The sequence below is a fragment of the Sinocyclocheilus grahami genome, unplaced genomic scaffold, assembly GCF_001515645.1.
Source record: "Sinocyclocheilus grahami isolate Dianchi unplaced genomic scaffold, SAMN03320097.WGS_v1.1 scaffold93.1, whole genome shotgun sequence".
In the NCBI taxonomy this organism is placed as follows: Eukaryota; Metazoa; Chordata; class Actinopteri; order Cypriniformes; family Cyprinidae; genus Sinocyclocheilus; species Sinocyclocheilus grahami.
The window spans coordinates 1,140,690-1,164,540 of NW_015505272.1; the positions used below are offsets into that span (position 1 = coordinate 1,140,690).

At 35.9% G+C, this 23,851-nt stretch overlaps 1 protein-coding gene across 2 annotated transcripts in view; it reads right to left on the reverse strand.

The window, feature by feature from the left end:
* The window catches only part of msh3 (mutS homolog 3 (E. coli)), a 59,457-nt gene that overhangs the window by 7,252 nt on the left and 28,354 nt on the right, over window positions 1-23,851 (reverse strand). For both annotated transcript variants that reach the window (XM_016275326.1, XM_016275325.1), the window contains exons 14-21: window positions 19,614-19,801; window positions 19,268-19,436; window positions 17,584-17,648; window positions 17,114-17,230; window positions 16,789-16,896; window positions 15,896-16,010; window positions 13,255-13,412; window positions 6,876-7,062 (exon numbers count right to left, since the gene is read on the reverse strand). In XM_016275326.1, the coding sequence (XP_016130812.1) occupies window positions 6,876-7,062; window positions 13,255-13,412; window positions 15,896-16,010; window positions 16,789-16,896; window positions 17,114-17,230; window positions 17,584-17,648; window positions 19,268-19,436; window positions 19,614-19,801 (1,107 nt within the window). The remainder of the gene's footprint in view (window positions 1-6,875; window positions 7,063-13,254; window positions 13,413-15,895; window positions 16,011-16,788; window positions 16,897-17,113; window positions 17,231-17,583; window positions 17,649-19,267; window positions 19,437-19,613; window positions 19,802-23,851) is intronic.

Consider the following 23,851-nt stretch of genomic DNA (forward strand, 5'->3'; position numbering starts at 1 on the left):
TAGCGCTTGTTGTTTGTCGTTTCTCCGATCACAAATGCAGACATGGTTTTATGTTTACGCAGCGCAAAGCAACGCAACACTAAAAAGACAGTATAAGTCATTATAATCCGTAATTATGTCCCCACTGAATGCAACAAATGCCTTGTTTATAATGGGTTTTAATGTTGTTGTCTCGTCGCTCCGGCCGGACAGGGCATCACAATATGGTAAGGGGCGTAACATTTCCGTCACACGCTTGAGGTATTCGGCCAATCACAATGCACTGGATAGCTGGCCAATCAGAGCACACCTCGCTTTTTCAGACCGATGAGCTTTGTAAAAATCGACGGGTTTCGGAAAGGCGGGGCATAGAGGAGAAACAATAATGTACAGTATGTGGAAAATAATGTGTTTTTTGAACCTTAAACCACATAAACACATTTCATTACACCAAATACACAAAATAATGTTCTTTTTAGCAACATCATATGAACCCTTTAATACAAATACCTAGAAACAATATAGATAAATTTTTACCATGGTATTGAGGTGCTGTTTGTGTGGTTTTAATTATCTAAATGTATGCTATTATGGAAGAACAATGGTTAATTTTAATAAAACATAGTCAGAATAATTACATTTCACCAAATAAAAATGAGGAAATAAAGATTTTAAAAAATGTATCATGATAATTATTGATATCGACTGATCAGAAAAAATTTATTGTGATAATTTTTTTGGCCTTATTGCCCAGCCCTACTTACAAACATAAAGAAAATACAATGGTTCTGTTGACACTGGTTCAGTTAAAACCAGTGGTATCACCAAAAATAGAAAGTCACTGGTGGCTGCATTATGTGCCACCAGATGCCAGAATGTTGCTATGATTACCATGGTGTCAATCATCGCAGTTTCAAGAGTGAGTTCTGTTCTGTACACACATGAAACGATAATTTAGGGGATTCACTCCCGTATTTAAATGTGGTCCTCAAACTTTACAGTGAGTACAAGGCCAGGAGTGACCTTCCGGAAACGACTTTTCAGCTAAATAATTTATCTGTCCATATGAAAGCGCAATTGCAGAGTCATGTGACACAATCACAGCAAAACACATTTGATGTTTAATGTACAGTCATGTGAAACAGAACCTCAAAAATGAAATAAAAACCAAGGACAAAAACCCAGATCAGGTGAGAGTCCAGTATGATGACGCCACTAGCAGCCACTGAGAGAAAAGCAGAGTTCTTCAAGGCCAGGTTACTGCACAACTACAGGAAAAGCCTTTGTTTGATATTTAGTGCGAAGTTCCGAATGACATTACGTCGTCTTTAGCCAACCTCCTCGCTTCTTCAACTCTCAGATATCTCAACTTGGAAATGCTCTCTGTAAATACTGAGGAGTGACTCTGCCTGCCTCTCGCATGTGCTCCAAGTGGTTTGCTATGGCAACCAGCGCTGCTCCACTACCTATTGCCCACAGAAGAAAGTTCTGCGTCAAGGCTGCTCACAATGCATCATTCAAAGGTGTTACACAACAAACGTATTTACATTCTTAAATACAGCACAGGTGAACAAGTGAGCCTTGTTGCCATGGCGATGTGCAGACACTCTCTGCAAGATGCTGCCAGGACACATGTACACGCTGTAAAGGCAAACGGGCATGGGCGAAAAGCTATTCTAGTGTGAAGGGGGGAATTTCAATATGAAGGGCACACTTGAACAAACACTGAAACCTTTTATTTTTGAACCTCTGTGAGTGCTCAATGTCACAACTCTAGCTGTGCAGCGCGAGTCTGAGCATATAATGCTCATGATATTCTAAGTTGATTCTAGCGAATAATATGACTACATTTGTATATTTTCTAAAGAAAATGTGAGTGGTGCTTGCCCATAACTCATTAGCACCTTGTTAGGATGTTGGTATGTAGTTACTAAGATGTTCAGAATAAATTTTAATGCATTGCTATAGAATTCTGGGAGGTTGCTTGTGTTGTGGGGTCAGGAAGAGTTTTAAAGACATTTGCAATTTTATTTAGATAAGATGCATTAGATTTAACAAAGGTGACAGTAAATACATTTATGTTACAAAAGATTTATATTTCCAATAAATGTTCTTTCCATTAAATCAAAAGATCCTAAAACGCATTTCCACAAAAATATTAAGTAGCACAACTGTCTTCAACTAATCTAATAATAATCTAATCTAATCTAATAATAATCTAATCTAATCTAAAATTACTTCTGAAGGAAATGGTTGCTGAACTCAGCTTTGCGATCACGGAAATTTTACATTTTAAAACGTTAAAATAACAAGTTGATTTTAATTGTAATATTTCACAATATGACTATTTTTACAGTAATAATACAGTGTGAAATAAATTCAGCCAAGCATAAGAGCACAAGGGGCTGCTGCTGCTGCTTCAAAAAAAAAAAAAAAAAAAAAAAAGTTTTCGTAATTCTCTTTTTTTAAAAAATTTAAATTTCAAAATAAGGGGCTGCTGCTGCTGCTTAAAAAAAAAAAAAAAAAAAAATACATTTTGTAATTCCAGTTTTTCAAGAAACTTAAAGTTAACAAATTATATTTAAAAAATAATAATAAAATAAAAACTTTTTTTGCATGTTAAAAATTGATGGGAAAGTGAAAATTAATAAATAAAAATAAAATATCTGAACTACTGAATTATGGCAAAAAAAGCATATTTGTTAAACTCTGCATGAAACATCAGAGTTGATGATGATTGCTTGCCTTAAAAAGGACCCCCATGTATTTAAACACAGTCATTTTGTTTTCCATAATACATCAACAGCTTTGAAACAAACAGCTCATGCCAATTCTGTGAACAATGTGCATCAGATGGTCAGTGAATGGCCTATGGATGTGCCGTCTCACACTGTGTCCCCACCAGGCGAGACGCATGTTTCCAGTGACTAATTTGTCAGTAATTTGTCAAGCAATTTGACTCACCTCACTGAAAGTGAACATGTACCATGATGTGGCACAATCACACCCAATAAGAACATATTTGATGTTTAATATACTGATATGTAGAGCTTTCATTCAAGTAAAATTACTTGAATTGAAGATCATTTAGGCTTTGTTGCATCATATGAGACAGTAGATACAGGTGACATGAAAAGGTAAGAGAAAAATGAAAACCCATTCAAATGGCTTTGAAACAATCAGTTCATTTATAACTGAAAAATGTGGCAAAAATAACAAGTTTACTGCTGAGTCTTCATTTGTACCATTTATAAACGGTGTAAAATGCATACATTTTCCATTTGAACTTTTGGAACTTTCCATTTGACCATTCAACAGACTACTGTAAGGACAAGCACCCTTCAACAAAAATCTCTCAGAGTAAGAGAGAAAAAGAATGGGAGAACAGGAGAATGATGTGAAAACCATCTGAGAAGAAGACAAACAGTAACAAGGCCTTGGCTATGCTGAATCACAGCGGAGTTGTGGCAAACAAGCCCATCCATGTGCCAATAAATAAATAACTCCAGCCTGAGGCAGTATCAGTACAAGAGACCTGTGGTGGGAGAAAGAAAGCAAAATAGAAAAAGAAAGAGTGATAGATCTTGCACATGAGCCAATGCCACAGAGACACACAATATTACGCAATACCCAGTGGAGCCCACCCTCTGACAGCCCAAACACCAGCACAGCATCTAAAGTGACGTTTACCTTCAATATGAGCAACTACAGCCAACAACCAACTAATTAGCACTTCTAATTTGCCACACACAGGATATGATTGCCAATTTTACTAGCATCCATCTCATTTAACTTGGCAAGAAAAAATTGGTGTTCGCATTGCTGTGAAGTGACATATATTGACAATCACTTGCTGCTAAATTTATACCTGTGGAGGATGCTGTAAATAAGTCAAAACCAATGCAGTATAAAGAGTGCATCAAAATATTTGATTAATTTAAAGCTAAAATGTGAAATTTTTGCACCATTAGTGTCACAGAACCCACTATTATGTGGTTGAAAAGGTTTACTTTTCACTGAGTTGTTTTCTGTGTATAACTGTGCGTGACATTTGTCTTGAATCTTGAAAACTGTTCAGTAGGTTTCCTCGCACTTTCCCAGTCAGCCATTGGTCAAACACACATAGTCCCATCCCAAACTCACACCACTGGTTTAGTCACTGCTGCCGTATCGGACTGGTCAGGACAGTCAAACAAACAGAACAATATTTAAAACATTTAAACTTTTGGGAAAATCAACCTACCACTGGTTAAATTTAGAATTTTTTTTTTTAAATCGAAAAAACTACACAAAGCAGCTCCAAACATGTGTGTCTCACAGGAGATAAACAGGGAGACTCGATATACTGTGTCCCAAAGGATGGACTGATGTGAGCTATTTTTTCTATGTGTCTGAGGGTGATTAGGCTCCCTTGAGTCTAGCAGATCCCTTGATGCTTTGCTTTGGAGTATAAACCATTAAGTCTTGCTACCCAGTTATAGAGAATTTTGACCCTGTTGCAATTGGAAGAAAAACATTTTTAATTTCTGTCAGAATGGCACCTACTACGACATGCTGCTCGTCAAACTTTCAAATGCTGCCAGATGTCAGAGAACTGTTATTAAAACTGTGAATGCTTTAATGAAGTTTACACTTTCAACGAAGGCATCATTTTGGCTCTTGTGATTCCAGTCTGTGACTCATGTGAGTTTTTCTTTTAGCAGAGCAATATACCTGATGGTAAACACAGCTGTCCAATCAGAATGTAATTTTAACACGTCTAACGTGGTCATTCTCCTGTGAGTCTAAGTAGTCTTTACCTGTCAAATTTGCAAGTTAACAAAGCACACTGGAGATGCAAAATATCCCTTGAATACCACAGAACTGAAAACCTTCCATTTAATATCCTCTCAAGTCACGACTTTGCATTTTAGTTTGGAGTGAGAAGAGAAATCAGAAAATGAAGACAAGAATATGATCCTTAATATAAGAAAATACAAGATTTTAGAGTTTAACCCATTTTCTTTCCAAAGTTGACTTTCAACACAATTAATAAATATTAAATTCCGATGTAAAGAAAAATACATGTATTTTAGCATTTGATTTGTAAATGCATTTCTTATATCATGTAAACAACTCATCCATGTGTTTATTTATTTTATTATTATTTATTTTTTTATTTGTTACAATTTTTGATTTTGTAATGTTCAATCAAAATGTCATAACACAATCGTCCAGCACTTCTCCAATCATTTATTACGTTTTAAACTCGTCCTTCCACAGTTGACTACAAGCATTCACTTATAAATGCAATGTCCAAATCTCAAAACCCAAACAACTGATGGATGGAACCAAGCTTCCTTCCTACATTTTATACTGTATATACTCACAGACCATTTTTAGGTACATCTTACTAGTATCAGGTTGGACCCCCTTTTGCTGCACATCCTTGATGCAAATTTCCACCACATCCTAAAAGTGCTTTATTGGAATGAGATCTGGTGACTTTTGAGGCCATTTAAGTAAAGTTACCTCATTGTCATGTTCAAAAAAACAGTTTGAGATGGTTTGTGACAAGGCGCTTTATCCTGCTGGAAGTATCACAAGATGGGTACAATGTGGTCATAAAGGGATGAAAATGTCAACAAGAATACTCAAGTAGGCTATGGCGTTAAAAACGATGCAACTAAGGAGCCAAAGCGTGCCAAGAAAATATCCCCCACACCATTAAACCACCAGCAGCAGTCTGAACTGTTGATAGAAGGCAGGCTGGATCCATGCTTCATATTGTTTCTGCCAAATTCTGACCCTACCATCCAAATGTGGCAGCAGAAATCAAGACTCATCACACCAGGCAACCTTTTCCTGATCTTCTAGTTTCCAACTTTGTTGAGCCCATGTAAATTGTAGCCTCAGTTTCCTGTTCTTAGCTGACAGGAGAGGCACCTAGTGTGGTCTTCTGCTGCTGTATCTGCTTCAAGGTTCTACATATTGTATGTTCAGAGATGCTCTTCTGGATACTATGGTTGTAATACGTGGTTATTTGAGTTACTGTTGCCTTTCTATCAGTTCGAACCAATCTAGCCGTTATCCTCTGACCTCGGGCATCAACAAGGCATTTTCGCCCACAGAACTGCCACTCACTTGATGTTTTCTCTTTTTCTCTGTAAACCCTAGGGATAGTTGTGTGTGAATCCCAGCAGATCAGCAGTTTATGAAATACTTAGACCAACCCGTCTGCTACCAACAACCATGCCTCATTCAAAGTCACTTAAATCACACTTTTTCCCCCATTCTGAAGCTAATTTTGAGCTTCAGAATATCATCTTGACCATGTCTACATGTCTAAATGCATAGAGTTGCTGTGATATGATTGGCTGATTAGATATTTCCATGAACAAGCAGTTGAACAGGTGTTCCTAATAAAGTGGCTGGTGAGTGTATATATAAGTGAACACTTATTTTACATCATATTTTTCTAAAATGTATTCAAATAAATAAGCTAAATGTGCTCTATACATTTGCGAGGGCATCTGGAGATTTTAGAACTGAATCAAGGCAGAGATAACACTGATGATGCTATTCTCAAAATGGCCAAATATTGGCAGATTAGTGGGCTTGGCTTGCCACGCAACATTAGGGTTAAGGATTTGGAAGCTGGGTTCAATCCAAAGTAGCAGTGACCTAAAAACTGTAGAATTACTGGAATCACAGTCCTCCATTTAGCCTGTAAACAGGCACATAACAGGCTACAACACAGGGAATCTCCCTCCAATAATTATACTACAAGTCATTCTGGATGAACTGTGTTACTATATGGCATGTTGTAATCTGGCATGAAAACAGGTCAGAATCACAGCCTTCATCTTTAGGTATATTTGCCAAGCAAGGCCTCCAAGTCTTTCAGTCTCACTTACGTCTCTGATGAAGGACTCTAGGGTAGCATAGGCGATGGCGATGCCGTCGTGAGTGCTGGTGCCTCGACCAAGCTCATCCAGGATGACCAGGGAACAGGAGGTGGCACGAGCCAAAATATCTGATGCTTCCACAAGCTCCTCCATAAAGGTGCTTCTTCCCCTTGAGATGTTGTCAGACGCTCCCATTCTGTCAGAACCAAAACCAGTTGAGCAAATTAAATTAGCCTGTGAACAAGCATTAGTTTGGTAAAAAATTAAATGTATCACTCTCACATTGTTCCAAACCTACATGACTTTTATTCTTCTGTGGAACACAAACAAGAAACTTAAATAAAAGGAAGAATATGGCAGTTAATCCTATCCATACAATTACAATGGATGGGACTGGAGCCTTCAAACTTCAAAAAAAGATGCAAAGCACCATCAAAGTCATCCATATAACTCAAGCACTATATTCCAATTTTTCTGTAGCTATATGGTAGCTTTGTGTGAGGAGTAGATTGAAATGCATTGGGCACAATTTGTGGACAATGCTCATGGTACTTTGACAATTTTTGTTGCATTCACTTTTATTATACTCAAAAGTGTCCAGAATATTATTTTAAAAAATCTGCCTTTTGTGTTACAAACACAAAATAAAGCCATACAGGTTTACAATGACATGAAAGAATTTTCATATTAGCTGAATTTTGGTCATTTAACTCTGACCAAATCATTAGGGTTGTAAGTTACGAATAGCTTTTGTAACTGTAGTGTTGGAAAGTTCTTCAGTGACAGCGGTTAGCCTCATTACAAAGACTTGAGTCTCAATTATGAATGATAAGACCAATTCATAACCATGAGAGGCAGATGAAAGGGACCTACAAATACTCTTAAATGCATTACTGGTGTGACTATGCAGTGTTTGAGTACAAAATAAATGAGTGGTTGGCAGCTGATAACATTTCAAGGCTGTAAGGTCACTACCATCAACTATGAACACCACACAAAGATCACATGGCTTAGGCAAATGCAGCATCTCATTATTTCATAAGTTGCTGAGAGTGCAGGAAAAAGCTGATGCTGTTGAAAAATCACCATGTAGAGGTGAACGAACCTCTAGGGTATGTTTGTACCACAGGACTCTTGCTCTTAAACTGCTGTATTAAACAGTATTAATGTTTGGATTTTTCTTCTTTTCTTTTTCCAATGGTTAGTAAAAAAGCACAATGTAAAGCCTCCCTAATTCAGACCAATTGCAACAGCATTAAGCAAGACATGAGCCAATGAATGTGCTGGCCATTACAGGTCATGTACAGAATACCCAGAAAGCAGAATTATTCTTTGTTAACAGCTAATCTAAAAATCATTCCCATTATCCTGGTAAGGGGCTTCATCCTACTTTTAAATTGAATAAGACGCCACAGACAAGCTTTAGCTGGACTAATAGTGCAGCTCTTGGCCACGCTGGAGAGAGAACACAGATGGTATGTGTAGTCTGCTTTGCGGTGAACCACATTAACAAAATGCCACTTTCATTCTCTTGTTGCTTTTGTCTCTAAATGTTTTCTTGTATTTTAACCTCCAAACATTTTGACTATAGGCATTTCATTTTCATGTTTTTGTCAGCAGATTTCTTCCAGGAAACAGAGCTTGAGCTGCACAACCACATTTCCATTTTAAGTGTAATTAGAATTTTTATCAGCGGCTTCGACGGCTGTTGCAATCATATTGTTTTCTATGAGGATAAAAATTTCAAATGTGTTTTTACTAGGGCTGACAGTGGATTAAAATATTTAATCGAACTACAGGATGTGTCGATTAATTAATCTAATTAATGGCAAATTAAATTTGGCTGTGAAATTACCCACAAAAGATTATTTAAAGCCATTATTGTGTTAAATGAAAAAGTATCAAGTAGACATTACAAATAGTAGCTGTAAAAAGAAATATTATATTTGATTCAACATAAAATGTATTGCACGTAAACGTTTAGGCTACAATGGCCTAACATAAAATATGGAAGATAAAAGAAGGTCATTTGAGAAACATCTCAGCATTTTTTGTTCATACAATGAAAGTCCAAAACAGCTTAGTTACCAACAGTCTTTTTCAGTCTTTTTTTATGAAATGATACTCTAAATAAGAAACTAGAACTGCCAGCAGGTGGTGGTAGATGTCTTTTTACGTCATTCATTCATTCATTCATTCAGGAATGAAGTAAACGGCTCAAGTTTATGAATAGGCTATTGAATCATCGGATTCATTCAAAACACTGATTAATTCAGAAACTAAACACCGATATGTTGCACAGAGAACAACAGTTCTGCAGTGGCTTCAAAGGTAATATTTTCTCTGCAAAATTGAGCAAAATGGACAATATTGTGTTTAAAATATAACACAATATTAACTACTTATTTACTGAACTGTTGTATAAAATCACATTTAAACTCCTTTTATTCGTGACAAAACAGCACTCGTGTAATTGCTCTCATGTAAGATGACATTGCCACGGTTCGCTACTGTGAGGAGCACGGAGACGAGGAGTGGAATTCAAACATATAGATTTTAATCACATCCAGGGAACAAGGAAGCACATGATGTAGCAAGGGTAGACATATACAATTATATACAACATATACAAGGGAGAACAGAACGGGCTAGGACTCAAATAGGGCAGATAACGAGGGGCAGACAGATGAGGAGGATAACTAATAACAAGGAACACCTAGAACAAATAGAACTAAATGTGGACAGGAACCGGAAGGACCAAATAAGGGCAAGGAAGGTACATGGGGAGCAAAACACACACAAAACAAGGAACAGACAGTCTGACAGACGTACAGTCCATACAGATCACGTCAGATGTTTCTGCAGTGAATCAGTCTGGTTGCCATAAAAGCAATCTCAGGCACAGCAATAAACACAATAAAGGTCAGACGGCACTATGAAACTCAAAAAAAGATTTAGATATTTCAAAGGAAATATATTTAGAAATATATCTTTTTTTATTATTTGCACTTAACTTCCCGTTTCTATCGCAACCAAAACAAAGAGGGGGAAAAGAGCTTCCAAACCTTAAGTGCTATTCAATAAAAGTGTTCCATCAGTGGGGGAAAAAAATGACAAAATATGGTCTGTCTGACCTAAGACTCACACAGATGCTAAGGACTGTGCAGACTTCTGCAGTTTAGATAGCTATTATGGGCATGTCACTACAAATGAGATGAAAAAGCATTCTTCTTCTGTGCCTGAATAGTTGACGCACAATGCTTTCATGAAAGCAAAAAATAAATAAATAATAAATGTGAGAATTTTGACAAACCTCAGGCAGCGCAACAAATTGAAACTTTAAACAAAGTAAATCTTTTAATATTCCATAAATAATAATTCCTAATAATATTCCTCTTAAATAACATAAGGCTGGGTGCATGATAATTATATCATCAATGAATTGCAAAAATGCCTTTTAAAACCATCTTAGATGGAGTGTAGCATAACACGTGCACTTTTCAAAGATATTTCATGTCAGCTACCCAACAATAGTTAGAGTGGGTCTCAAATCTTTGTTACATGAAAAGCCAAAATCTAGTCAAAGCAGCTGCAAAAGCTTTTGACTCTGCTTAGGATGTAAACTCTTTTCCAGTATTCTACAGTCCCACCGCGCAAATGTGATAACCATTCAATGTGTCTGCTTCACCAGAGTGCAGTATAGGCCACTGAACGCTTCAGGCTTCATTGGGCGCGGTTTAAACCTGATCTTGACCAGTTAATTGGAACAAACCAACGCAACTCTGGGGAGTGAAGGCAATTATCTTCTGACGTGAACAGTGCCAGGACTGGGTTAATTAACAAGGCAGCACTTCAGTTAGCGGCATGTACAGATTTAGACTGACAGTGTCAAAAAAGCATACAGCACACTACATCACATCCCCTTCCTGCTGAATGGTCTTGCATTGGTGCTAAAATCTTTAGGGGTAGATAAAATTTTAAAAAAGAAACAAATTCACTCAATGTATTTTGTATATCATCAAAATAAAAGTGCATGCTGGCTGCTAGGAACATTTACAAAATACCTCAAATAATTAATTTTACATTATTACTGGTCTTAAACAAAAAATGTTCACATCTGCAATAGATCTCAGGCATGTTCCACTTGCATCTGAGTCTAATTAGTAAACCGCTGTGGATGTTGTTGATGTTCGTAGCCTATTGACTAGCAGAGTCAGCAGAAATCAACCACCCCTACAACAGTAAACAATGTTAATAAATCACATCAAAATGAAAGACTAAAGCAAGTAAAGAGGGGTTGGAAGTTCACTTAGGTTATTAAGAAATAAGAGCAAGATAGGTTTAGTTAACATACTTGACAATAATCTAGATTCTAGATATTTCATTTGAATTTATGAGGGAGGTGAAACACCACTGAATAAATTTCTGTGACAGTGAAGCATAAAAAGACCAAATGAAACAGGCGGGCCATTTTTTATGTTTTCAGAACACATTACAGTATGATAGTAGATTACCACTGACACTCACAAGAAATAGCCTTGAATTCCTTTTACAAATAAAGCTTTTGTTTTGATGTGCAAATACATTTTTTGTTTTGATTTTGTTCTTTTTCTCTCACAAAAGAGAAAATGCTCTGCTAAATGCCTGTGAAGATTCAAGCAAAATGCAAAAAACAAATGAATAAATAAATAATAATAGTGCAAAACTTAAAATTTGGCTTTTAAAACTCAATACAAATTAATTTATATTTAAAAATTAAATCCAACAAAACCAGAACATATTAGTTTCACACATTAGTCTTTTTATCAATTGTGATTTAATATGAGTTTTGTTTAACGATTACATTTTTATTTTAAAAAGGGAGAGAATGTTTGCCATTAAAAATCTACCCAACAGTAATGACGTCATTGCAAAATATGCAAAGTAAATTATGACTCAATTTGACTCAAAAAGTTGTTTTTTTAGCATGTGTTTAACACAGCAAAACTGTATTTAAATTAAAAATCAATGTTTTCATTCTCGTCCTTCGTTGCCTGGCAAGCACTGGTATTTCTTTCCGGACCTGAAAATCTATTATTACTCCGCTCCTCAAAAATCAAGCATAAGATGTGGCACAAGGTCTGAATAGGTTTGACTCACACTCCTGCCTCTGTAATCTGTGGTTACCGGGGTTCTGCGAAAAGACTACTGGGCATGGTTTCATTCTGTTCATTTCTGGACCATTCAAGCACAAACTCTGAAATCTGCTCAGCCCCTGAAGTGTTGCCATGGTCACTAAAGTTCAGCTTTGTGCTGTCATACATAACTTCCTCTCTAATGGCCAGAAAACAAAAGAAACTATATCTCAGTAAGAGCTGATTTTTCCACAGGTTTAAGAAGACGGATGGTTTCCAAAGCTTCTGTTCCTTTGGAGAATGACCCATCTACATATCTCAGTAAATACTGCATTATGGCTGTGATAAATCTCCTATGAAAGTGATCTTTGTTCTTTAGGAAAGAAAATGAAAAACAGGAAATAAGGACGGTGTAAAGAATAAAAGGTCTGGAAATTTATTTTCATCAGAAGATAATATGCAATTAAAAGATCTCAGATGGATTTTGTGACAACCAGAAGAAATTATATGCATTATGCTCATAGTACAATAATCTTTTCTCAGCCATTGTTTATAGGCCACTGAGAAGAACGTGGTGTTTAGCAAGTGTGTAGCGTCTGGACCACTCAAACACACAATATATATTTTGTTAGCTAGATTTCACAAATACTCTGTAACACCCCAGGACGCCGAACAGGACCCTGGTTTCATGGTAACCCGATACATTTACAACCTTGTGGAATGCGAGCAGACTCTCAGCTGCATTCTCCAGAAGCAAGAGGCACAAATGCACAGTAGAAATTGACTTTTCTACTAATTAATTCATAGGAAAACATTTCTTTGAATGAACACACATATTCTTCAGGACATTGTGTATATTATTGCTGTTTTGTATTAATCTGTTGTATTATAGACTATTTTTATCCATGCTTACGATAAACCACTCATTCATATAACCTTACATATACCTTGTTTAGTATCTATGAATTCGCCTTCTGATGATCTAAACAAGAATGTATATTATATGTTGGTACATAGGCAATATATTAGTGCCCTGAGAACCTTTAGTATTTTCGATTCAAGTTCCAGATACTAAAGTACCATGTTTCCACACAAAGAGTCATAAACTCCACAGGATCTCAAAACGCCCACTTGGGATTCCGGCCTTTCTCATTGGATAAGCCCATCTTGAGAGGCGGGGATCTTCTCTGACCTTAAAGCTTACACACCATGTGACCCATGGTTAATTATTCATATTTCCTGTCATGAGCTGATTCGTTACAAGTGGAAGATACCTGACATATATGCCGTCTACAATGCCCACTGACGCCTCTCTGGCAGGAACAAAGGATCCCAGCTGTGCCATGATTGTCACCAGAGCAACCTGTCGGATGTAAGAGCTCTTGCCACCCATGTTGGGCCCAGTGATGATCATGGCTCGCTTGCCATCCCCCTGAAGACAGGAAAAGGTAATCAGAAGAATATTTGTGCAAGATTACTGTAAAGGTTCTCAAGGTCAAGCAGATGTAGATGCTAATGTTCTGGCTGACTGCTTGAGTGTCAAAGATAAAGAAGGAATCAGGGATGGAGCACAGGTCTCAATCATCTGGACAGAAAACGCTGAGGAAACACTGCTCAGTTATTATGAAAGAGTACGACCAGCAGAAATCAATTTATAATCAAATAGAAGAAAGGTCAGAGATAAGAGAATAGAAAAACAGTTTGGGTCAGTAAGATTTTTATATATTTTTTTAAATAATACTTTTATTCAGAAATTATGCATTAAAAGAGACAATAAAGACCTTTACAATTTTACAAAAGATTTCCATTGAATATAAATGCTGTTCTTTTTAACTTTCTATTAATCAAAAAAATCTAAAAAAAAAAAAAATAAATAAATAAAAATAAAAATTCATGATTTCCACAAAAGTAATAATATATAATTAAAAGAAATGTTTCATAAGCACCAAATTAGCATATTAGAATGATTTCTGAAGAATCATGTAACACTGAAGACTGGAATAATGGCTGCTGAAAATCCAGCTTTGCCATCATAGAAAAAAAGAAAGAAAACAGCTATTTTAAATTACAATAATATTTCACAATATTTCTGTTTTACTGCATTTTGGTACATGCAGCATTGGTGAGCATTGGAGACTTCTTTCTAAAACAAACAAACAAAAAAAATACCGACAAGTTCTGAATGGTTGCATATACTACAGAAATACACAAAAATGGGTATAACTATATCCAAAAATCTAAAACCATTTTATTGCATTTTGCATTTGATTATTTAAACATTTTTCACGAATAAATATATATTAACTCACAAGGAATAAAAGGAAATTATATTAAAGAAAAGGACAAAAGAAACACTGAATGGGATTATAAAAGTGATTCAGAATTTTTTTTTTTTTATCTATTTTTCATATTAAAAAATAAAATGGTTCTTATATTAAAAAAATACATTGGTATTCAGTGATTCCAAAAAGTATTTGGACACTCCAGCAATTAAAATGTATGAATGCCATTGCAGTAGAAAAACAAAATCACATCATCAAGTGTCATTTTTTTTAAGAAATACATTAAAAAGTATACTTTCTGGTAGTCAAATGGATCATATTCATCGTCCTGTGGACACATGTGAGAATGTGAGAGGAATTGACATCATCCATGCAGTAAAAATCACATTGACACCATTTGGTTAAAAGCCATTGCATCATTTGTTTGCAGATGCCACATGGTTATTTTGTTATAGTTCACAATGACATTCAGATATTTTTTACATTTTAAAGTCTGTTGAAGAGTTTGAAAAAAATGTCTGAGTGAATGGGCATATGACAAGTAATGTGAAGAAAAGTATGGTGACCCAGCAAGACGGCTTCATTATTAAAGCCTGACTCACACATTGAATGGAAGCCCAGTGATTGGGTGGGTGGGAGAAGAGAAAGGGAGAAAAAGAGGTGACAAAGGTATTAAAAAACATATGCTAATCGGGATGGCAGAGTGGGTAGCCGATACAAAAGGTTTGGATGCTGGTTCAATAGCATTTTCTTACAGGTGAAGTAAAAAGGATTACCCTGTAGTGAAAGACAACCACACAGCCTTTGGCATGAAGACAGATTCCCTCACCATTATTTTAAAATTAAACACTGGAATGATAATCAAGTTTCATAAAATCTCTAAGATCTATAAGCCCCAACGGCATTTTATGAAAAAGAGTTGTTAATGAGAATGTGGAAGCACTGATATTAATATGACTCATGAGTGAGTGAATCATTACTTTGAGATGGGCCGTCAATGAATCAGTTTATCCAGTTCACAAAAACAAGTGTGAATGAACCAGACTGATTCGGTTCTCAAGAACAGCAGTTAACAACTCCCTGCAGGGAAAGATTTATCAGGGAATAACTTATATTTCAGTCTGTTTTTCACACAAAACTATCAGAGATAGGGATGGACCAATGTTAAAATACATTTTATCTAAATAAAAAAATAAAAAAATACAACACTAACTAAAAATCTGTCAAAAATATGTACAAATTTAAGTGAATATAACTGAATTTAAGCATCACAACATCATAATGTAGGCTATATAATGCACATGCTTAAAAATGAATATTTATTTTAATATTAAAATTAATTTGACAGCTACTCAGTATTAAAGATTACAGATTTAATTTTTTAAACATCAGTTTAATATATATATATATATATATATATATATATATACATATATATACATATATATCATATGGACCACTTTTATGCTGCTTTTGGAGCTTTAAAGATTTAAAGGAGTGCCCAACACATTAGTCCAGCACATAAGAGAAAAAAGAAATTCATACAGGTCTGAAGAAACATGAGGGTGAGTAAATTCTCATTCTGTGTCAACTAATCCATTATAAAAACAATAACAGTATTAAAAAAAGTCACCTGTAAGTGAGTGTCATTGGGGACATATTGATCCTCATCTCCCATCAGCGAGGTGATGACCGGATGCTTGCCTGCCGTGATCAAAATCTGACTTTTATCCTCAAGAATCTCAGGCCTATGCTCAGGACATGCAAAAAAGATGCTTTAGACACCAATAAAGTGGAGTATTCACAATTAGATAAACTGACATAAAAAAAAATCAAGAATGAATTGGCCAAAATAAAGTTTTACGTACACCATATTGACACGACACCTTACATATAAGAGTTGGAATTTATGGTATCAGCTCAACACTTTTGAAAAGTCCAGAGGGAGAGGATAAGCTTTGGTGCTCTGCAGAACAGGTGGGAGGGGGAGGAGGTAAGGAGCAGAGGGGGAGTAGTTGGCGGAAACCTCTGCTTTCAAAGTCAAATCCACTCCCCCACACAGACTGTCAGAGGGATATGGAGTGGGCTCTATACTGCATGGGGGTGGGATTCATCCTACTGTTGGACTCAATTCGGGCCATGGAGAGATGGAGATGTGGGGGCTCCAGGGTCCCCTTACTATCGTTCATCTATGAAAGCTTATGTAAGATGCTTTATGCACATCTCACCAAACACAAAAGAGAAATAGAGCTTCTTTGTAGATGCTCAGAAATGATTGATTTTATTGCACTTCAGTGCGCCAAGACTGGGAAAAGTCCCTACAATCGCTCCCAGAACTGCACGTATCTGACTTTTGAATGTTCAAAAAGAATAGAAGACTAAAGTCAGGCCTTAGAAACAAAGCTTAGTATATTCAATTTGATGAACTAAGTAATCTATGAGAGAATATGCATGCTTGTGCAATATGAGAGATGACAGGAAGTCAGCAGAGAATACGGGAATAAAAAGCCAAATTCATTACCACACCTGCAATAATTATTTTCTTTAGCAACCTGAGCCAATGAGAAGAGGCAGTCCATGGTTGCTAGGTGACACACTGCTTTCCTCAGGATGTAGTAATGGTCCCCAAATAGCCTACACATGGCAAAAAAGAGAGAAGGCTGAGAAAGAGAGAAAGAACGCTGCCGGGTCGGAAAGTGATGGGATAAAATGCATGTTTTATATGATTAAATTACTACACAGCAGCTTCCAGATTTCAAAGTCTATACTGAAAAAAGTCGCTGAAAGCATCTCAACCAATCAACAGGGCTTCAATTAAAAACGATTTTTGTCATATTTCAAAGGTACGTACTGAAGGAAGTTGATCCACTCGTGATTGCAGTCAATAACCAGCTGTTCTCGTAGTTGCTGCAGGCACCGATGTTTCTCCACAATGAATGGAGTGTGATAGCGGCCCACAACCTTAGTGCTGGGGATGAAAAGCAGATATTTAATATTGGTTTGTATCCACATTATTTTATAATGTAGAAGCAAGCAATTTCCAGCAAACCTGCAAGAGATCATTAGCTGCTATAGCTAAATAACTAGAAAAATAAAGTGCAGAAAACAGTAAATTTTTTTGCATTACTAACCGGTGTGTGCATGATTATGGTAATAAATTAAAATATTATGACAACAAACACCTGTTTGCAATATCAAGCAGTATGAGGAACTGTTTTTGTCCAGCTAAAATAACTGGAAGCAGCCAACACCAGAATCCTTGCACATTCGAGTTACAATTTTAGGGAGCAACTGATCAAATTTGTCAACAATGGTGCCCACCTGTTGACTTTGACCCAGTCTGCCGGGACTATAGATGACAAACTGTTCTTTACTTCAATGAGAAACTGCACAAAAAAAAAAAAGAGAGACAATTGTCAAATCTTTGTAGACTGTGTGTAAACCTGGTTGAGTTTTACTTTGTTCATCATCCAAAGTCATACTCAGTAGCAAAGACTTGAAATTACGTAAAAACACTTTAATTTCATAAAAAAAAATACATTTGATCACCTTATTACCTTCACATTACAACAACCATAGATGTTTCACCACAAATAGTGCTATCCTCTAAAAACCAAAGGAATTGTTCACCCCCCAAAAAAAAAAAATTCTGTCATCATTTACTCACCCTCATTTTGTTTCCCAAACTCTATCTTTCTTTCTGGTGTGGAACATACATTCAAGTATCTTTCTAGTGTGGAACATATTTGTCAAATATTTTGGCGAATGCCTTAGCATTTTTTTCTCCATACAATGGAAGTCAAAGGGCTCCAAAGTGGTTTGGAACATATATTATATATATATATATATATAACATAAAACATATATTTTTTTGCATTGAAATGTAATTTGCAATAAATTTGTTTAATTATTACATATATTTTTAGTCATTTTAATAACAATTTTGGATATAATACAACATTCACTTTTGGCCTCAGTCGAGATTGATTTTTCCTTCGTTGGTCCTTCATATTCAAAAAATTGGGCACCAGTATTTGATAGATCATGGGTGCACCTTTCCATGAACAGGGTACAAAAAGGACCTGAAACTCTTAAGAAAAACCCTACTTTTGTATGAATTTGACATTTTCTAGCAAAACATTTAACAAATCTAAATTCTAAACTAAACTATTTCTCAGTAGAGTTCATAGGTGGGGGGGGGTTCCCCCTAAAAACATGATTAAAAACCACGCTGTGTATTGTAAATAACGTTTTATACTTTAAAAAACTTTGTAAGTGTTAAAACAACACAAACGCAAACGGGGCAAAAATGCGTTTTAAGTTTAGAAACATTTTGAGTCTCCCTCTCCCTTGCCTCACAGTGCTTTGGTCCATATGCCTGCTTTTCTCTTTTACATCACCCACACTGCCACACACACACAAGTCCGGTGAGCGAGAACAAAGTCAATCGTTGTGGAACTCCAAGGCTACATTTTATTCACTTAAATATCGGATGAAGTGATTATTTTCTCTTTAATACAGATGATGTCAATGTATTTTTCGATGAGTTAGTAATGTCTACAACGGACACGAGCGCTGTCGCGGCGCGACCACAACAGCTTGAAGTTTTCTAACTTGTCTCCCTGTTAAGTAGTAAGGCTTTCTTCTGTGTAAACTTTTTTCTTACAAGTACAAAATTTTAGCTGTATTATTTGTGTCCCCTTCAATGTTATGTTTATTGTCCCCCCCCCACTGTTAGACTAAATTTACGCCCCTGGTAGGGTTTAATTAGTTTGTGACCCAAAAAAAAGATTTCCCATATTTTTTTAATTAAAATAACTTAAGTAACACGGTTGAATGTTAAGCTTGACAAATTTGCGCAATTTTGACAGCAACAACAAGGCACTTGTGCCTTTAATGCAAAATAAAGTGTAGCATATTTGTAGAAAATACCAATAGCTTGTTAAAAAGCTTGTTTCAGCTTCCTGAAACTCATTAATAAGAAGAGATCCTTGACGCTTATTACCTGCTGGCCAGACACTGTGGTGTAGTCCAAAGAAGGGTTTTTTAACATCAGGCGAACCTCTCGCCGATGCTCCATTATGTCTGATAGGACACTCTGGATTTCCTCTTTTCTGTTTCGGATCACTGGGAAGTCAGTCAGAACCACAAACATCTCTGTCTTATTACCTGTCCTAAAAAAGATATGTTTGAGAGATATTTTACCAGAAAAGCTTCACACAGAATAAAAGCAATTTTTCAGCAATATGAAAAAATATCTCGTTATATATATATTTTATGTAGGGATTTGGAAAAAATGAAAATATTAGGTGAATATTTATGAAGTCAAAATATTTTAAGATATAACTAACTTTGCAGCTTTCTCATCCAGTACTTTTAAGAAGTTGTTGGCGGGGCTTAGAAGCTGAGGTGTGTCCAGTAGGAGGTTTTTTAGAAGGGCAGAGCTGAGCTGTGATTGGATGGCAGGCATGAGAGCTTGAAGCTCAGCACTCAGGCGAGAGAGAGTGCTGGTGATGAGGTAAAATTCCTGAGTAGAGCACTGACAAGACAGAAAATATCAAAATAAACAAAAAAACATGTCTTTAAAATACAGCCAAGTACACATTTTATTGTCAAGGAGGGGTCATATCAATTTTATATCTTGCTACTTTCCTCCAGGTTCAATTAACAGCCTCTTTATTAGCTCTTCAAAACACTGTGACAGGTTTAGAAACGTGGGTGGTCATGCATGCACGTGTTTAAATGCATTCAAAGTTGTGGAAGAATGAATAATGTGTTTGGGCTCGAAAGCTACAAGTTAATATGAAAGCTGCAATGCTTATTTCAAAAGATTACATTTCATTAAATTTGATTTTACGATATGATTCCTTGTGAGCCAGACAGCAATCGATATAATATAGAGTAATTTTTGAAGATATGAAGTATAAAGATTTTTCTGAAGTATAAAGACTGAGATTAATGAACAAATTCCCTTTATTGTACTTCATTATGCATTAATAATACTATTTAATTATTAGTCAAACCACTAATCGTGATTATTCGCATCCAAAATAAAAGTTTTTGTTCACATAATATGTGTGTGTACTGTGTATATTTTTTATGTATATACAAAAGCACACACATACAGTATATATTTTGAAAATATTTATATGTATTTACATGTATATATTTATATTCATATAATTTATATTATATAAAATATATTTATCATATAAACAACATACTTTTCTTAAATATATACATGCACGTGTTTGTATTTATATATACATAATAAATATACACAGTACATACACATATATCATGTGAATAAAAACTTTTATTTTGGATGCGATTAAATCGCGATCGTTTGACAGAACTAAAATGTATATATCGATTACCAGAAGAAATATGAAATGCTTAGTTGTAACTCAGTGCTGGGCATCATTAATCATTATGCCAATGGCTTGTGCGTATGCAGTCTGTAATTTCCATATTTTGATGACAGTAAGCACCAAGGAGCCAATTAAATCTCTGCTTGATCTTGTGTATGTTTATAAACATCAAGCCCATTTCCCAAAGGCTTAACGTTAGTCATTCCTACTAAACATAATGAGGCAATTCATATCCACTCTCTTCTCATTAAAAACAGTGAGAAAGTCCCCTGTAGTTCTATGCAAAAACTTTCTGACCCTTTTTCCAGTACATACATTTAATTTATGTTGGAAGTCCTACTTTGACAGTCTACAACTGGTAAATAAGATGCAGAAAAACAACAGAAAAAATAAATTCTGAATATTCAATGATCTCCAACCTACCAATGATAAAGTTTTAGGCAAAACTACAGATAAACATTTAAAGGGGTCCTATTATGCTTTTTCACTTTTTGAATTTTAGTCAGTGTGTAGTGTGTATGTTTGGGCATAAAAAAGATCTTCAAACTTACAAATCTCAAAGTCCACTCCAAAGGGAGATATTTCGTTTTTAAAAAATCCCTTTTCAAGAACTACAGCGAACGGCTCGTTTGAACTACAGCATTTATTTTCCGGGTTTTGTGATGTCACAAAGCGGCCGATTAGAATATAATTAAAATAATTCCCGCCTACAGAAACTCGAATGGTTGGGGGGTGGAGAGGGACGAGGTCGTGGTTAGAAAGCTTGGTTGAGTGCATCAGACAAGACAAAGAAGAAGAAGTGCTGCTGTAGCCTCAAGTTCTCGCAAGTTATTACACATGCGCCTGAATAATTATGTATGTAAATATGTATGTTACAATTATGAAAACGTTTTTATAATAAATTGCTGACAGTACAATACTGGACAATGATGTAATCTGCAGAATTTACACTTCAGTTATGAGACTACAGTGTTTCTCATACATTGAATTAGGGTGTTTTTATATCTCTGTATTTCTGAAGGAAACCCACTGTATTCAGAAAAATGGATGTCATTTTCATTTCATCTTTATGGAAGCCCGTTTCCACCACTGAATAAAAAATAGAAGAGGTAATTGCGACTTTTTATCTCACAATTATGGCTTTTTTTCTTGCAATTCTTTCTTTTTTTCAGAATTGTGAGACATAAACTCGCAATTCTGAGAACATATCAGTCTTTTTTTCCCCCCTCAAAATTGGACTTTAACTCGCAATAGCGAGTTTATATTACGCAATTCGGAGAAAAAAAGTCAGAATTGCGAGATATAAATTCGCAATTGCGAGAAAAAAAGTCAGAATTGTGAGTTTTTGACTTTATAACTCGCATTTGCAAGTTTATATCTCACAATTCTGTGAAAAAAAGTCAGAATTGTGAGATAAAAAGTCTCAATTACCTTTTTTAAATTTTTTATTCAGTGGCGGAAACGGGCTTCCATAAATCTTGCATGTAATGTCTGATAAAGCAGTGTATTTTTGAGCGGAGCGCTGCTTTGTGTACAGCCGTTACCGGGGAAACCTTGATCTCTACCACCCCGACAGCGCCTCCTGCTGGCAGAGAATGAGTTTGCATATATATACCGCCTGGGAAACACTGGACTATGGTATAAATAAATTCAACTGTATAACAGTTTCACTGCAACTCATGTTATAATGTTAGAATTAAATAACAATAAAAAAATAATACATATGCACTTATCTGTACATAGTAAATGCAGTTATTTTTAAGAGGTCGTTGACATCCTATCTAAAACGTGACTTAGCCAAAAAAAAACAAAACAATAACGTTACCACTCTAATATGTCTTGCAATATCCGTGCGTGCAAAGGTTCTGCGCGATCCTCTTGTTCAATATTCTCTGGGTCTGAATCCGGCTCAACTTGATATGGCAATTTTGACGCCATCCTTAACTAAGCTTGCTGCTTTGGCAAGGGGCGGGGCAGTACTGAAACACCGTCTAAACTGTTCACCAATCACAACGCACTGGGATAGATAACCAATCACATCACATTTTGTTTTTCAGAAGGCGGGCGTTCATCAAACCCGGAACTATTCGAGCCGTTTGTGCCAGACTGGGGAGAAAGGTATTGTAATAATGTAAATTATGTAAAATTAATGCGTTTTTCGAACCACCAAGCATGAGAGCATGTTCTAGTACACCCTCAAAACAAATTCAAGACATTGTAAAAGAGCATAATAGGACCCCTTTAACATGTTTTGTTTTATAAATTCTAAATTTGGTTTTTTTTTGATGAATGTGCGTTTATAATTACCACTCTATTATGTCTTGCAATATCTGTGCGTGCAAAGGTTCTGCGCGATCCTCTTGTTCAATATTCTCTGGGTCTGAATCCGGCTCAACTTGATATGGCAATTTTGACGCCATCCTTAACTAAGCTTGCTGCTTTGGCAAGGGGCGGGGCAGTACTGAAACACCGTCTAAACTGTTCACCAATCACAACGCACTGGGATAGATAACCAATCACATCACATTTTGTTTTTCAGAAGGCGGGCGTTCATCAAACCCGGAACTATTCGAGCCGTTTGTGCCAGACTGGGGAGAAAGGTATTGTAATAATGTAAATTATGTAAAATTAATGCGTTTTTCGAACCACCAAGCATGAGAGCATGTTCTAGTACACCCTCAAAACAAATTCAAGACATTGTAAAAGAGCATAATAGGACCCCTTTAACATGTTTTGTTTTATAAATTCTAAATTTTGTTTTTTTTTGATGAATGTGCGTTTATAAAAATGAAGGACAATGAGATGACAGAAACAGGCAGGTGAGGCGGGGTTAATGAGGACCTTCTGTCTCTACAAAACAATAATCATTCCCATTCCTGCTCCCACTCTTGTCATTATGCTAATAGAGCCATTCAACAGAAACACGCCATTAAGCACCTTCCCTTCAACCTCCTGCCTGATTCCAGAAACAAATGGAATGAAAAAAGCAGGGAAAATATAGAACTTTCCATCAGCTTAAATAAATTCTGGTCTTGAGAGGTTTTCATTTTCAGACAGAACATGACAGACACTTTTAGTGCTGCCATGGCCCCTATGGTCTAAAATATATTGTTCTTCACTCTAATTCAAACTAATTTGGAATTGCAAATGAAAAGGCATGGATTCCTGGTGCTTCTGTGCAGTAAGAATTGTTTCAAACAGATAGTGATTGTTTAGGT